At 37.7% G+C, this 15529-nt stretch overlaps 1 protein-coding gene across 3 annotated transcripts in view; it reads left to right on the top strand.

The window, feature by feature from the left end:
* Window positions 1-13696, top strand: part of KATNAL1 (katanin catalytic subunit A1 like 1) — a 133411-nt gene extending 119715 nt beyond the window's left edge. For all 3 annotated transcript variants that reach the window (XM_072611835.1, XM_072611833.1, XM_072611834.1), the window contains 2 exons: window positions 2918-3044; window positions 5408-13696. In XM_072611835.1, the coding sequence (XP_072467936.1) occupies window positions 2918-3044; window positions 5408-5606 (326 nt within the window). In that variant the 3' untranslated portion in view covers window positions 5607-13696. The remainder of the gene's footprint in view (window positions 1-2917; window positions 3045-5407) is intronic.
* The last annotated feature ends 1833 nt before the right edge of the window (window positions 13697-15529 follow it).

The following is a 15529-nucleotide window of genomic DNA, read 5'->3' as shown; positions in this document are numbered from 1 at the left end:
GTTCTGCCTTTTCTAAAGCCCTGCTCCAGTAACTCAGTGTGGCATGAAGGTAACTTTTAGCTCCAGTGCCACCCTCTGCAGCCATCCTTTCCTCAGCCACCAGAGCCTTCCCTTTCAGGTTACTTTCTATCTACTCCATATGTATCTTATCGGTACCTATTTATTTAGTCTTGTCTCCTGCAGTCAGATGGGAGCTCTTTGAGAAGAGAGACTATTTTTGCCCTTTTTTTGTGCCCAGAGCTTTAGTAACTGGCCCATAGTGAACACTTAATAAACATCTGTTAATTGTGATTCTTTTGACTATATCTTCATTGGAGTAAATAGTACAAAAGAGGGAACTCAGATTCCCAAGTCTTTTGGGAACAAAAAAATAGAACTCTTTAGATCCTATCCTAGATAGAAAGTATCTGATTATAAGTCCTGTTGATGAACTATGTGTGTCTCATTTAGGGTCCAGACTAAAACTCTGAGAAGCTTATCAACAAAAGATTAGCTGCCAAGGGATGATTTTTTTTTGGCTGTGGCAACTCATACAGCCATCTGTCACAGTATAGAGGTCATGATTTTCATCAGTGGAAGGAGAATTTACATGGATAAAATAATGGATCAGGGAAAAAAAAGTATAGAGAAAGAAGAGGTCCTAAGGCAGAACTTTGGGGGACACTCACAGTTAGGGGGTGGGATAGCCAGCAAAGGAGACTGAGAAGGGATAGTAAACAAGTCAGAGGAGAACCAAGGGAGAGCAGTGGCATGAAAGCTAAGAGAGGAAGGAGTAGTCAATACTAATACATACTGCAGATATATTAAGAAGAGTAAGAACTGAATAAAGAATTTCATATTGCCTAGTTTTGTAAAATTGTTTTTAGCGAAGACTAATCATTTTCATTTCTTTCCAAAAGCCTAAGTAGCATTTCTTATTTTTACAAAATAGTTTGAAAGTTCTTTAAAAAAAATCCCCAAACTAAACAGTTTCCTTTAAGCCTGTGCTCCCTCACATTGAGACTGTTTACCTTTAGTTCCCTCTTCCTCCCCCTTCCTCATCTCTGTCACTCAGAGACATCTTTTGCTATTCTTTTCTCTTCACCTGTTCTACATGATGAATTGGCCTTCCTCCATACCAAGGTTAAACCTTCTACCTGTTCAAGTGATCCTCTTCTGCCTCATTTCCTACTGCCTAGAAATCTGCCCATGTCTCCCCCATCCTCAAACACTCACACTTGATCCTTCCGTCCCTGCTAACTCTCAAGGGTCTTCTATAGTAAACGCCTTCACTTTCTCTCCTCCCTCTCTCTCCTTCTACTCTCTTCTTTGCTCCTTACAGTCTGGCTTCCTAGTCATCATTCCGCCAGAACTTTTCTCTCCAGAGTTACTAGTGATCTCGTGGTCCCTTTGACACTGTTGATCACTCTCTCCTCCTTCATACTCTTTTCTCTGGGTTTTTGGGAGACTATTCTTTCCTGGTTCTCCTCCTCCCAATCTGTCTATCTGCTTCTTCTCCGTCTCCTTTGCTAGATCCTCTTCCAGATAACACCCTCTAACCATAGGTAGACCTCAGAGTTCTGTCCTCTGTCTTCTTCTCTTCTTCCTCTATGCTACTTCATTTGGTGATCTCACCAGCTCCCATGGATCTAATTACCATCTCTGTGCTGATCATTTTCTAATCAAAACCTTTCCTGTCCCAGTCTTTCTGCTGACTTACAGTCTTGCATTTCCAACTATTTTTCAGACATCTCAAACTGGGTGTCCTGTAGACATCTTCAACTCAGTGTACCCAAAATAGAACTCATGATTTTTTTCTTAAACCTTCTCTGACTCCTAACCTCTGTTTTGGTTGAGGGCAGCACTATCTCTACCCTCAGTCAGTCTGTTACCAAGGCTTTTTGATTTCACTTTTGTAACATCTCTTGAATATGTCCCCTTCTGCCCTGTGACATTGCCACCACTCTAGTGCAGGTCCTTGTCACCTCACACTTGGACTATTGCAGTAGCCTGCTGGTGGATCTGCCTGCCTCAGGCCTTTCCCCAGTCATCCACAAAAGTGATTTTCCTAAAACTCAGGTTTTATCATGTGATCCCATTACTCAGTAATCTCTAGTGGCTGCCTGTTGCCCCTAGGAGCAAATACATGATCCTCTTTGCTTGGTTTTCAAAATATAACCTAGCCCTCTCCCTACTTTCTAGTCTTCCTATACCTTATTCCTCAACACATATGCTTCAGTCCAGTGACGCTGGCCTCCTGGCTGTTCCACAAACAAGATACTCCATCTCTGAGCTCCAGGTGTTTCTCTACCTGTCCTCTGTGCCTGGAATGCACAATACCATCCCTCCTCTGCTCCATCTACTGATATTTTTGACTTCCTTTAAGTCTCTATTAAAATTTCACCTCCTACAGGAAGTCTTCACCAACTCTGTCTTCATTCCAATGCCTTCCCTCTCTTAATTGTTTCCTATTTATCCTACATATAGCTTGCTTTGTATGTATTTGTTTGTATGTTATCTGCTCCATTAAATTGTAAGCTCCTTGAGGGAGCTTTCTCTTAACTCTTTTTGCCATTGCCTAGCATAATGCCTGGCATGTAGTAGACATATGACAAATGTTTATTGATTAATTGATCACTTACAGGTACCCTGTGTATTGCCCATGAATCAGGCAGTCACTGGGAATTACTTAAGCTCTCAGCTGGTGTCAGGCACTGTTATTAGAACTCTGCACCTCCGTGTAGTACCCCTGGTTCGGATACAGAAGCCAAGGAAGTTAGTAAAGGTTCCTGAGTCATGACGTAGTGAGTCAGAGCCACCGAATTGATTGTTCTCTGCACTGCACTTCCTTCTTTCTTTTCCCAGGGTTTTGTCTGTGATTGTGATAGCACCCAAGTAAAAAGGTTTGTAAAATCTCTAACCAGAAATTTTCTTTCAGCAAAAGGCAGAGCAGAGCTACTTAAGATCAATCTTCGTGAAGTCGAATTAGATCCTGACATTCAGTTAGAAGAGATAGCAGAGAAGATTGAAGGCTATTCTGGAGCTGACATAACGAATGTTTGCAGGTATTTCTTTAATTAAAAAAAACCTTAGTAGTTATTTTTTAAAATCTAGAAAATCTAAAGTAAAAAAGTTTGCCTATGCATTAAATATAATTGTCAGTATGATGTCATGATACTGTTTTCAGATGAGTACCTTGTTTGTAGCAGTTGTTTACAACTTAGTGTCATTGTCCATAATGCCATATGGCTTCAAGCCTTGGAGCTTCTGGGCTTCATAATGACAGAGTGGACTCTGAGGGTCTGCGTCCTAATCCAGTGTTTGCTATAGTTTGGTCACTTGCACTTTCCCCATTTACACTTAAATGATGTCACGTAATAATCTCAATGGTTAAATGAATTGTAAGTGAGGAAATTAAAGCTGGCATAGCACTTTGAAACAAATGAATAGAAGTTTTGTTTTATGAGTTTATTTTTTTTCTATAGGTTTCTCATTGTTTTAAGTGACATAAATATTTCTAAATCATTTTGTATCGATCAGTGATAATAAGGATTTTCCTGTTAGTTTAAAAAAAACACACCTTAAATCGTGTCTAAATTGATTTCAATATCAATACAATTGTTACTTTGTATGCATATTTTAGCATTAAAATACAGACCTTTAGATGGTGGCATGGAGGTACAGTGGATAGAGCCCTGGACTTGAAGTCAAGAAGATGTGTGTCCAAGACCCACTTAACACACTTGCTTACCTGGGGGACCTTGGGCAAATCACTTCACCTCAGTTGACCTCAGTTCCTTCGTCTGCCTCTTGGCTTGTTTCTGGCTCCACTTCTATCATTTCCTGGTAGAGGTGTAATAGAATCAGTGTGTCTGAAAAACTATTGCCAAAGATTTCTTTTGGCTTCTGTTTAAATTTGGCAAAAGTCTTTCCTCCTGTTTAGTGCTCACGCATTCCTTCCTGAGGATGCCTGTTCTTTTCTTTCTCCCTGTAGCCAGTTGTTGCCCGGTCTAGTTTTTCTTTTCCTCAGAATATCCGTTGTGACCCTTTTTGGGTGCTTCTTCTTAGTCCATAGGACTTGGTGACTAGATTAACCTTCTGTCTGAGCATGCAGTTCAGAAATACCATTGGGTTTGGGAGAGTAGCTAGCCCCTTTATCTTTACCTTGGTGCTAGAGATTCTGCCATGAGGATATCCATAAGGTTGGAGAGTGCTTTGGGTTTTTTTTTTCCTGGTTGGATTTATCTTCCAAATAAAGATGGAGCTGGCTGTATCCCTCCTCGTTAAATTAAGCCATAGACAGTTACTTTTTGAATCCCATAATTTCAGTGCCCTTTAGATATGGATTATTCAAAGCTTAGGTCAGAGTGGGAGGAAAGGAGTATTTCTTAAGATTCCTGTCCATCTGTAAAGAAAGGCTGTTCAGCATGACCTTGGGATTACTTTCATCACATTTCTGTTTTGCTCATTTTGAATATTCTCCATAGTTGAGGCAGTGTGGGAAGAGCATTAGATACCGAGGAGACTCTAGGTTTCAGTACTTGATGCCTTGATTACTTTGAGCTTGATGCCTATGTGATCCAGGGCAAGTAACTAATCTCTCCGAACCTTAGTTTTTCTTCCATTAATGAGGATCTTGTTTACATGAATTGCCTCACTGGGGTGTTATGAGGAAAAAAATGAGGGAGTATTATGTAAATTGTTTTTTAAACCTAGTTTGAAGTACGGCATAGTTACGTAAAAGTAGGGTGTAGAGATCATTACTGGACCTGTGATTTCATTGATCTAGGGAGCCTCTGGATGAGGATACTTCCTCTACCAATGCAGATTGGCGTCTTCTCTGTAGTTCAATCCTAGAGGGCCACATGGAGCACTGAGAGGCCAAGTGATGTGCCCAAGGTCACACAGCCAGAATGAGTCAGGAGCAGGCCTTGAATCCATTTCTTCTTGCATGGAGACTAGTCCTCTATCTGCTATGCCATGGTTGTCCCCCCTTTGTAAATGAATGCCATTATTACCTTAAGATTATAGAATTTAGAGTTAGCAGGACTTTCCAAGTCAAGTCATAAATTTTGAGTTGGAAGAGATCTTAGCAGTTACCTGTTTTAGCATTCTTATTGTACAGGTAACCAAGCCCAAGAGATGGAGCACCTCCCCTGCCTCACATAGGTAGATAGTGACAGATGTCAGAGCTGAGCCTTGGCTCTTCGAGGCCAAATTCAGTGCTCCTTCCACTACATCTTCTGCTTCTTACTGTACCTTCTTAATATTATTATTACTGTTATTATGAACCCCCATCATGCTACTTAGGTAGAAGATACTCAGCCTTATGAAACAGGTACTTTCTTGAATGTTCTTATAGCACAGTCAGTCATTTTGTTTTTATTATATGCAGCAGTTGTTTTGATGTATTTTTATGTGTCTCCAGGGATGCTTCTCTAATGGCAATGAGACGGCGCATTCATGGCTTAAGCCCAGAAGAGATACGAGCCCTTTCTAAAGAAGAGCTGCAGATGCCTGTTACAAAAGGGGATTTTGAGTTGGCACTGAAGAAAATCTCTAAGTCTGTGTCTGCTGCAGACCTAGAGAAGTATGAAAAGTGGATGCTTGAATTTGGGTCTGCTTAATTTTAATGTTGTTTTCTCTTTGTTCTGTTGAGGCTCATATTTTGTTTGTAAAATGCAAAAGAAATTACTAGAAATCTTTTAAAAGATTTGAATTTTTTATAGGGGAGATTCCTCTTTTCAACATCTTTTCATTCAAAGGCAAAAAACATAAAACTATGAAGAATTAAAAATGTGGTTGAGGGAAAAGAAGAACCCCTGGAGAAAGTGAGATTCTCTAGTGTGGTCGGGCCCTGGGGAGGTGTTCCCCAGCTTTTATTCCTTTACTTTCAGATTGCTGGTCAGCTTGTCAAGGGGGCTGAGGTGTGAAAGAACTAACAAAGTATTCTGTCTTCTTTTGGAAGAAAACTGTTTACACTTAATGTAGAGGGAACTGTCTTTCTGATTCATTTCTCTGTGCCTCATGGAACTTAGACATTTCTCTTAACTACATTAAAAGTACATAGGGAACTAATCTAATGAGTTAGCTTTTAAAATTAGAAATATATGTCAAGGTTGGAAATCCTTATTTTGTTGCTGAAAACTTGATCAGTCAGTTTGATGGAAGCAGTGAGTTTGAATCTCCATCCCTGTTGTCTTTCCACTGTAGGCTTCCCCTTTTTCTCAGAGCTTGTAAGTACCACAGTAGAGCTTTGTTGACTGTCACTGCCAGAACAATTTAACCATTTTTAGGTCTGCTTTAGGTCCATAGTAGGAAATATCTTTCCACACCCTGGTCTCTGAATCATTGAATAGGGTACATTTTCATATTCCTACTTTTCAGTGCTTATCAACTTGAATATGGAAAAGGTATGAAGGAAATTTTGGATTCTCCAAACACAATATGCAGGTATTCTTAATATCTAGATTTTTTCTCTCATTTTTTCATTCTCCTCACTCCCACTATTGTTTGAATTCTGACGTTAGATTTTGTTTCACAGTCTAAACTTCCATCATTTTCATGAATTGTTCACACATGTTTGTGGCTAAAGCAAAAGCGTTACCTACCTCAAAGGGTTCTTGTGCTTTGTTAAGCCTTAATGTTCTGTATAAATGTGAACTGTTATTGGGGGATTTTTTGGGGGGAGAAGGGAAAGATAACAATTGGGACCTGTGTCCTCCTTGTGAGGAAATTCCCTCTTCCAGTGCAGATCTGCAACTGTTTTCCAGTTTATAGTTAGAAAGGTACCTGGAGTCACTGAAACATTGTCACTTTCCTAGAGTCACAGAGCTTATTATATATCAGAGGCTTGATATATATCTTCTTGACTCTATGGTTAATTCTTTATTCACTACATTTTACTGACTTTGACTTTTTTTTTATGCTAGCCCTACTCAAATCATCCAGGTGTAGAGGTGATGGCAGAGTGCAGGGTCTGGCAATTTGTTCTAAGCTGGAAAGGCTTCAGCTCCCAGGGAGAGGCTTGACCTGCTGTCCAAGACCACCTTATCTAGGTGGAGATAAGAATTGTCTGGCCATGGTGAGCCATGGAGCAGATTGACATACAAAATGGCTATCAGGCCTATGTGACTCCCTTCTGCCTGTCTAGTTAGATTAGTGCTGGGGAGGGGGTAGAGGTGGGGGGACAGAGGGTGCCGAGAATCTCATAGTTGTTAGACTCTCTACACTTAATTGTTTTATTCAACAGTTGTTTTAATCTGCAGTCCCTGTCTAATGGCAAGGTAGTTGTTAGACCCCTGGAAGAGTGGAACCGTATCCCTGTTGACATTCTCACTGGCAGAAAGAAGTTGCATCTAAATGAAAGAGGAACCTTGGGTTCTCCTTGGATAATTCTACAGGGGAGGTGACAGATTTGGCTTTATATCTTGTGCCCAAAGGTAATAAGAAATGTAGTTTTATGGAATACTTGGGTTTCTCACTTTATAATACTCATAATATAAGTAAGCAGACTGCCATGAGGCAATAGAGAGATTTCATAAAGAACTTGACAAGATTCTCCACATTAAGTCAATGTCTCCCTTGATTCTTGGTGACTTCTGTTCAAAAGTGGGTTAGAGGAAGATGATTAAAAAGTGCTAGAAAAATATGATTCAGACTCAAGAGATGAGAGACCAACACTCTGTAATGGATCAGAAGCCTTGTGTTTCTACTTCATCAATATTTTTTTCAAGAAGAAAGGTGTAACATGACAGATATGATGAGCACCAAACAATCTAGAAAAAATAAAATAGACTATCTCTTAACAGATAGAAAATGCCTAGTTGTCAGTCATTTGAGAATCACTTGTCTGTGAAGCAGCAATAATATCAGCTAGTTAGAGGAAAGGTCGAAATCAATAACAAATTAAAAAATGATAAGGATATAAAGGTACAATATACAATTCTAGTAGCTTCAACCTGAGTTGTTTAAACAAACTGTTGCCTGAAAATAAAAAGGGTAATGTTAAAACTAAGACTTTACTCTGTCACCATTTATTGCAGAAGTTTATCTGATACAAAATAGTCACTATAATAAGAAAAATAAAAGAACCCAGAAATATTTCAGCCAGGAAACACGATCTCTTTGCTAAGTTGGGGGGATGTGGCAGCTAAAGGCAGCACCGTTTTAGTGGATGAGCCTGTTTGTCAAATGGTACAGAAACGATGATGGAAGATTACAAGTATCACTTCACTGTATACTGAAATCACTTGAGAGGGGAAAGGAGCCCACGGGGAGCATGACATTAGACCCAGATATACCAGAGAGATCATTTTAAAAGCATTTGTAGATGAAAATGGAAGGAGGACAACAAATAGATGTGAATTCAGAAATCTACATGTGTTTTTATGTTCAGTCTATTCTCTTTAGTGAGAGTAGTAGTACTACTGCATTTGGATTCTGCTGCCTTGGTGTCTCCTATACTATGTTAGTAGCATTGGGACTAAAGAAGATAAAGCTAGGAAGAGCAGGTTAACCTGTCTAGGTATGTAGAGAATAAATTTGTGCTATGATAGCATAGTATTGGAGACACTAAAATATTAATTTGCAAGATATTAAGATATCTCAAAAGAGGGGAAGATGCCAAAAGAATAAGAATGGAAAAAGATAGCATGATGTTACCACCACTGAAGGGAAGACATCTCTAACTCCCAATATTCCTACTCTTCTATCTCTGTGAATTCTCTTTTAGAATGGTCTGTGCATGAATTGAGCATTCCCTTGATGAGAATATGAGAGAGGAAGAGGCAAGCAATTTGGCAGACATGTTCCATAGTAGACTTTATCTTCACAGTTAACAAAATTGACTCAGAAGTAGGAAATGTAAAATCCCATGGTATTAGTTGCTTGTTAATTATAAAATTTATATGTTAATTATAAAAATTTCTACTTTTGAGCAAATATTATCTTAAAGGGCCTCCTCAAATGAGTTACTTTATATATGTTAAAACCACATAGAATTCCACATCAGATATAGCCACAAAGATAACTTTTTTCACTGATGTGCTAAGTATCAGTGTCGAGTGAGGCATAAAATAGGGAGCCAGATGCACACAGAAGTTACTGTGGAGAGGATCCTGTTCAGATTCCCATAGCAGAGATTATGCCTTTCATTGGAGAGGTTCTCTCCATCTTCATCTCTGCAGCTGACATTGTGCTTATTGCATGTTGGGCATGATAGGATCTTCTCAGGGAGATCTACATTTACTCCAAGATAGTAACCTAACTGTCCACTCTAGAAAAACAGAGTGAGTAAGGATCACAAGGGGTTTCTCTTGGTCATCATGCGTGTTGATAGCCCAAAGGCATAGATGATGTATACCAGGCTCAGAACTGAAAGGAGAACAGATTGGGCTGAATCACATATAGAAATTTCGCAATGCTGTTAAGTGATCCCAAGCTGCTCACCACTGCAAAAGCTCATTTTTACATGCTAGTATTCTTACAATAATGCTGTATGGCAGAAAAACCTTAGGATTTCAGAAGAATAAAAATTACTGGTGAGCACGGGTCAGTGAAGAGATAGATGTAAGTAGATTGCAGCACATTACCAACAGTAACATATATGAGGCTTGTAGCAGAAATGAGAGAAGGGCTGAAAACTACGTTGTTATAAATAAGGTTTTAAAAAGCTATAATAAAACCTCTAGCATATGGGATACATCCTTCATGGAGTTTTATGGAGAGTCACATTCAAGAATGTCTTAGAGTAAAAAGGTATGAGTGTTGTTATCTGTACTCATGGAGAACTACAGTGAGGATTATAGATCCGTAGAATATTATTATTCTCAATATGGGACAACAGCATACTTTTAGAAGTTACAACATTCTACATAAGGAACATACAGTTTGTTTGAAAAGTTAATCTAGTAACTTTTTCGAATTAGTAATTGAATAGAAGTCTATTAATTTTCCTTAGTTGAACAAGATTCCTAAAATAGAGAAAGTAGCTAGCAGAAGAATTAACTTAGACATATCTAGGTTATAGGTAGATAATATAATAAAGTGTGTATTACTTTATCCAGTTTTCATTAGGTAGCCAGTGCTTTTCTCACATTTACATCTGATGTTAAATTCATCTTGGTTAAAAGCTAAACCCAAAAAACAGTACAACTTCAAAAGCACGTATTTTTATACATACACATATACATACTTACATGTATATATAATACACAGATGTAAATTGTACACACATGTATTTATATATCTACACACACATACATATATATGTGTACATAACATATATTTATAGAGAGAGAGACAGAGACAGAGACACACGCATAGAGAAAGCTCTGAGTACTTTGCTGGGTGAGGAGAGTTCATTTTTTGCTCCTTACCATCTACTATAATGTACACATGCTCTTTTCAGATATTCTTCCTGATATTAGTTGATCACCAGTACTGATCATTTGATGCTCAGTTTTGGTATTTTTTTCCTCGTTTTATTATTACAATACTATGGCTATGTGAATGATCTCATTTTGCTTCTGTGAGGGGTCAAGATCACAAGAGGTCATGACTTTATTACAGTTGAATTCAACCCAATTTTTTTTTGTCCTGACACTTTTTAATTCTCAGTGGCATTGATCTTAAAGAATTGTATGGATCCTCTTGGGCAGCCTGCTGTTGATATCCTTGAATTGTTTTCTCTTCCCCTTTTAAATTACTTGAGGTGATCACTAAGTCCTGTTAGTATTTTGGTTCTCAAAACCTGTATGTGAAATTTCATTTGTGCTATGTAGCTTGGTAGGATTAATTTTAATTAGAGCTTATCCTTTGGTAGATTAATTCTCTGTGTTATTTCTTACATGTTAGAATTCTTTTTCAGAATTCTATGTGGTTAATATATTGATTCTGATTTTTCTTTTATTAGTCAAACAGTAGTTGGAGTCTCTGGTCCCGTGCTTCCTAGAATCTTTTTCGTATCTTACCCAGGTCATTTGTGCTTATTTATGCCATTTCCTCATTTTATTCCATCAGTGCATGCTGACCTATACATTTATCTTGACCCCATTCAGGATATGGAAGAAAACTCTAACTGCCCTTCCTCACCTTTGGTTGCAAATTGCATATAAATTCATGTAATCACGGTTTACATTTTTCCTGGTATCAAACTACAGTGGATTAACCTGACATGAGACAGGGTTGTTTTTACTGTGTTCTAGCAGTAGATACATTAAAAAGTTGTGAAGACTTGAATCCTTTCATTCATCTGAAACTGTTAATAAGAATTTCAGGTTCTATGATATATAGATATTAGAGTTATATTTTAATAGTTTATCTTTTTAAGTTCTAAACTATTTTTCCACTTATTCCTTAAGTAAATATTTATTTAACACAAGGTATATGTGAGGCACTTTATTAGGCACTCTGTGTAATACAGAGTTGTATGAGATATAGTTCTTGTCCTTTATTGCACTCTTTCCACTTGTATTTTTTAAACTTTTGGCTTCTAATTCCTTAAAAGCTTTTGATCACCACCGTAGCTTTGTCTATTTCTATGGCACACAAAATGAAGGGTAGAATCAGTAGAAAACTGATGAAGTTGACCATGGTGGATGACCAGATCAGATAACTCAGAGAAGACTGAATGTATAGTTTAAATTTAGCAAATAATTGTCACCCTCTCCCTGGGCATCTGATTGATGCCAGGGTAATTTAAACTTTATGTTCTGAATGACCTGGATCGATTTGTATCCTTAAGTGTCTATATGTAGCATTGCCCATTGCTAAGTCAGATAAGTCTTCAGCCTTTCACTGTCTGCAAATGAAGGGAATTATAAAGGAGTAACTGGCTAATGGAAAAGTCTTTGCTTTCCCCCACACTAACCTAGAAGACTTAGGTAATCTGTTGCTGAGGTAGCTGTTATTGCTGACCGCTGTCTTTGTGTACTGATAGATTCTCCCTCCTGCCTCTTCATCTTATGAATGTCACCTTAGAACGTACCCTGTGTTAAAGGTGCTGCAGACAGTGTTTTGCTGAGAGTTTTTAGAAAAGGGAAAAGACTACAGGGTTATCTTCCCTTTTACCAGCCTTAGGAGAGAGAGAGAGAGTGTGTGTGTATGCATGCACGCATACGCTTTAAAACATTTCCTTAACTTTGATTTTTATTCTGTGGTTCAGGAGTTATTTTCTGCAAACTACCAAAAAGGTAGTGACACATTAAGGTTTATGTGAGTCTGAGGTTCTGTAACAAGAGAAAAAGAAATATTTGAGTTATTGGAAAGCTGAAGATCAGGAAGATAAAATATTCAAACAAAAGTTTAATCCTAATCACCGGTAAATATTAATAAGGAAGAATAAATATGAATATTTTGTTCCTGTGAGTTGATTTACATGCATTTTTAAACCCTCAGACTTTTCATACTTTTCTCTTTACCTGAGGCATATGCTTTTCATTCTGTTCCCTAAAATATATCCTCTGTAAAAGTCTTGTAAGAAATAATACATCTTTGGGTGCTGTTTATTGTAAACAGGGTATTGTTTTAAATCTTTCTCTCTTTAGTCTATAATTTTTTTGCCTTTTATTAGTTTCTAGAACAATCCATCACTTCAAAAATGTTACTAAATGACTAGGTCTAGTCTGGTCTGTTAAATGGAGAAAACCTAATGGTAGGAAATTGATTTGTTTCTTTTCTTATGTATACCTACTATTTCCTTGAAGCAGGCCCTGTAATTACCCTAATATTTCTTCACCATGACTGTTACTTATTTGAGCAAACAAATACCTACAGGATTCCTTTGTCAGTAACATTTAATAATTTGGCAGGACAGATGGTGAGGAAGTACATGGCCTCTCCATTGTTGCCACCAGCCCCAAAGCGGTTCATTCCTCCCATTTGCCTATCAGTTTGCCTATCAGTTCAGAACTCTAAAATCATGTGACTTTTGTGTTGTAATCTGAAGTGACTACAAATGGCTCTTTACAGAAACATGAACCTTTGCACATTTTATACCCAAAGTCTACCTCAGTTAAACTAGGACTAGATTTAAAGCGAGAAAGATGGGAGAATTGTAGAACATATAATATTGAATGTTTGAGGAATTATAGCACCATATATGCAGATTTATTTCCATAGAGCCTTCCTCTTCCCAACTGAGTAAAAAAAAATTCCAGATTCTCCTTTTTACTTAAAGTTCTACCATTTCTCCTAGCTGCTAGACTCAGAAACTACAACGTAAGCCTACATAGAAAGTCAGCAATAAATTGGCCCTCTTTTTTTGTGGGGGCAACTCATTTCAGTTAGGTTGAGACTTTATGTTTAGGGACAGTTCAGAGATAGGTATATGTATATATGTATATCAGTATACACACCCTTGGTATTCATTGTACTGACTACATAATAAAAGGTAGTACTAATTGTTACCATCTCATATGCTCAGACCCATTTGTGATATGGCAGTCAGGGGCAGTCTTCCATTAACAGTGTGATGGGCTCTATGATGGGACAGCTGTAGTCTATTACAGATAGTCTATTAGTATATTTTCAATAATTTTTGTTTCAGTGTTTGTCTCTCAGTATTTTGTACCTAATTTAAAGGGAAAAGACATCTCTAAATTGTATTTATTAAATGTGTCTTTCCTAATATTTGTATGCTGCTTCTTTGCCAGCCTCATGAGTTTTGTTGTGTTTGCACTCAGGTTATATTTTGCTAATAAATTTCTAGAGTGTTCTTTGGTTGTCTGTCTTTTCCTTGTGATTAATCCTGGATGTACAGTCAAAGTACCAAAGTACCAAAGCCTCTTTGGGAATAAGAAATGTATATAAGAGAATTTTCACTCTAGCTATAACCATATCTTTTAAACTTGACATTTTATATCTCCCTCTTACTGAAAGTGTATCCTGCAGGAGACAAAAACCATGCAATTTGAATTCCTGATCCAGGTAAGCCAAGAGTAGCTTTTCAATTAAATTACACTAAATCATTAAAGAAATTCAGTAACACCTTATTTGAATAGCACCATCCTGGAATGTAAATGAATTTTCCAGATGACTAAAACTTATCCTTTTAAGTGCTATTTTAAAAGTTAACCACTTTTGATAGGAATCTTTCTGAAATATATCACACACTTCTTCTTGAACAGACCATATTGAGCATAATTTAAAACTTTCTTGACTCAAGGTTACATTATGAGTATCACTGTATATATCATTGTGTTATAATACCCTGATGCCTTCTAGACATTTTGAAGAAAGGACTGTTTGCTTTTATGCTAAATGGCATTAGACTGCTATGCCTTTGGAATTATCTGGACTTTCTATAGTTTTCCTATTACTTTTCCCACTGCTGCCCTATCACCTGTCAATTCTTGCAGATATCCGTCTAGAAAGCCATCTACCCCCACTTCCTTTCTAATTTGCTGCTTCTTAAGGGAGGAAGCATGGTTGTAGTAAAGAGAACATTGAACTAGGAACCTGGGTATCTGAGTTCTTGTCTCAGCTCTGATACTAATTAACTATATGTTCACTCAATAACTTCATGTCTCCATTTCCTTAATGTAAAATGAGAAGGTTGGACTAAAGATTTATAAGGGTCTATTCAAGCACTAATATTCTCTGATAAGGGCTAGGAAACCAGATAGCCAGATTTGTTAGGATTATGTTTATAAAAAAAGTAATTAGAATTGGAGAGTTCCCATTAGCTCCTCTGTGAGTAAACTTTATGAGCATTTGTGCTTGAACTTTGTGATATTTCTTTTGATTGTTTGGAATTGTGATGTAATGGAAGGAGCATTAGACTTGAACTCAGAGAGCCGATTGGAATCCTGACTCCTAATATCTACTAACTATGTGGCCTTGAGCAGATTACTTAATTTCTCTAATACTCTGTTTCTGTAAGATGGAGAGGATAACATTTGTACTCTCTACACTGTAGGTTCTTGCACAAAGTGCTTTCAAAACCTTAAAAGTGCTGTATAGATGTGTGTTACTGTTTGCTTCCTGCTTTTCACTTGTGTTTCAGATAATTAAAGTTGCTGGATAAGTAAAATATTACTATTAGAAATATAATCATATGATCATGTAATCATAATCAAATTATGATTATGAAATCTTGTAATTGTAGAGTTAGAAGTTATCCTAAGATGATCTAGATGAGTTATTGGGAGAGGTATTTGGCGAGAGTGGCTTTCTACTTCCCTTGATATCACCTATGGAGGAGGATCCTGCTTTGCTTAAATTGGAATGGCCCTTGTCACATTCCTGTCACCTTCATTTAGTTAGTAATGTTGCTTGATGTGAGGGAGCTGGAAGCTGTTACATGGAGAAGCCAATCACTCTTCAGCTAGGGCCGTTTAAGGAGGCCTGGGAGGGGGAGCAGAGATTCCTAACTCAACCTAAGGTAACTTCCCTTTCTTTCCCCATTGCTAATCTGGGGAAAATTGACTTGGTCTAAGGGATATGAAGTAACATCCCTTTAGTCTTGTTTGGAAAAGGGAGATTTAGTCTGCCTGCCTTTCCTATTCCTTGCATCCCTCTTCTTTTGTTCTTCCCCTTGTTCTCTCAC

Source organism: Notamacropus eugenii, chromosome 5, assembly GCF_028372415.1.
Source record: "Notamacropus eugenii isolate mMacEug1 chromosome 5, mMacEug1.pri_v2, whole genome shotgun sequence".
NCBI classification, from domain to species: domain Eukaryota; kingdom Metazoa; phylum Chordata; class Mammalia; order Diprotodontia; family Macropodidae; genus Notamacropus; species Notamacropus eugenii.
The sequence above is the reverse complement of the archived record's forward strand: the minus strand, read 5'-3'. Positions and strand labels throughout refer to the sequence as shown.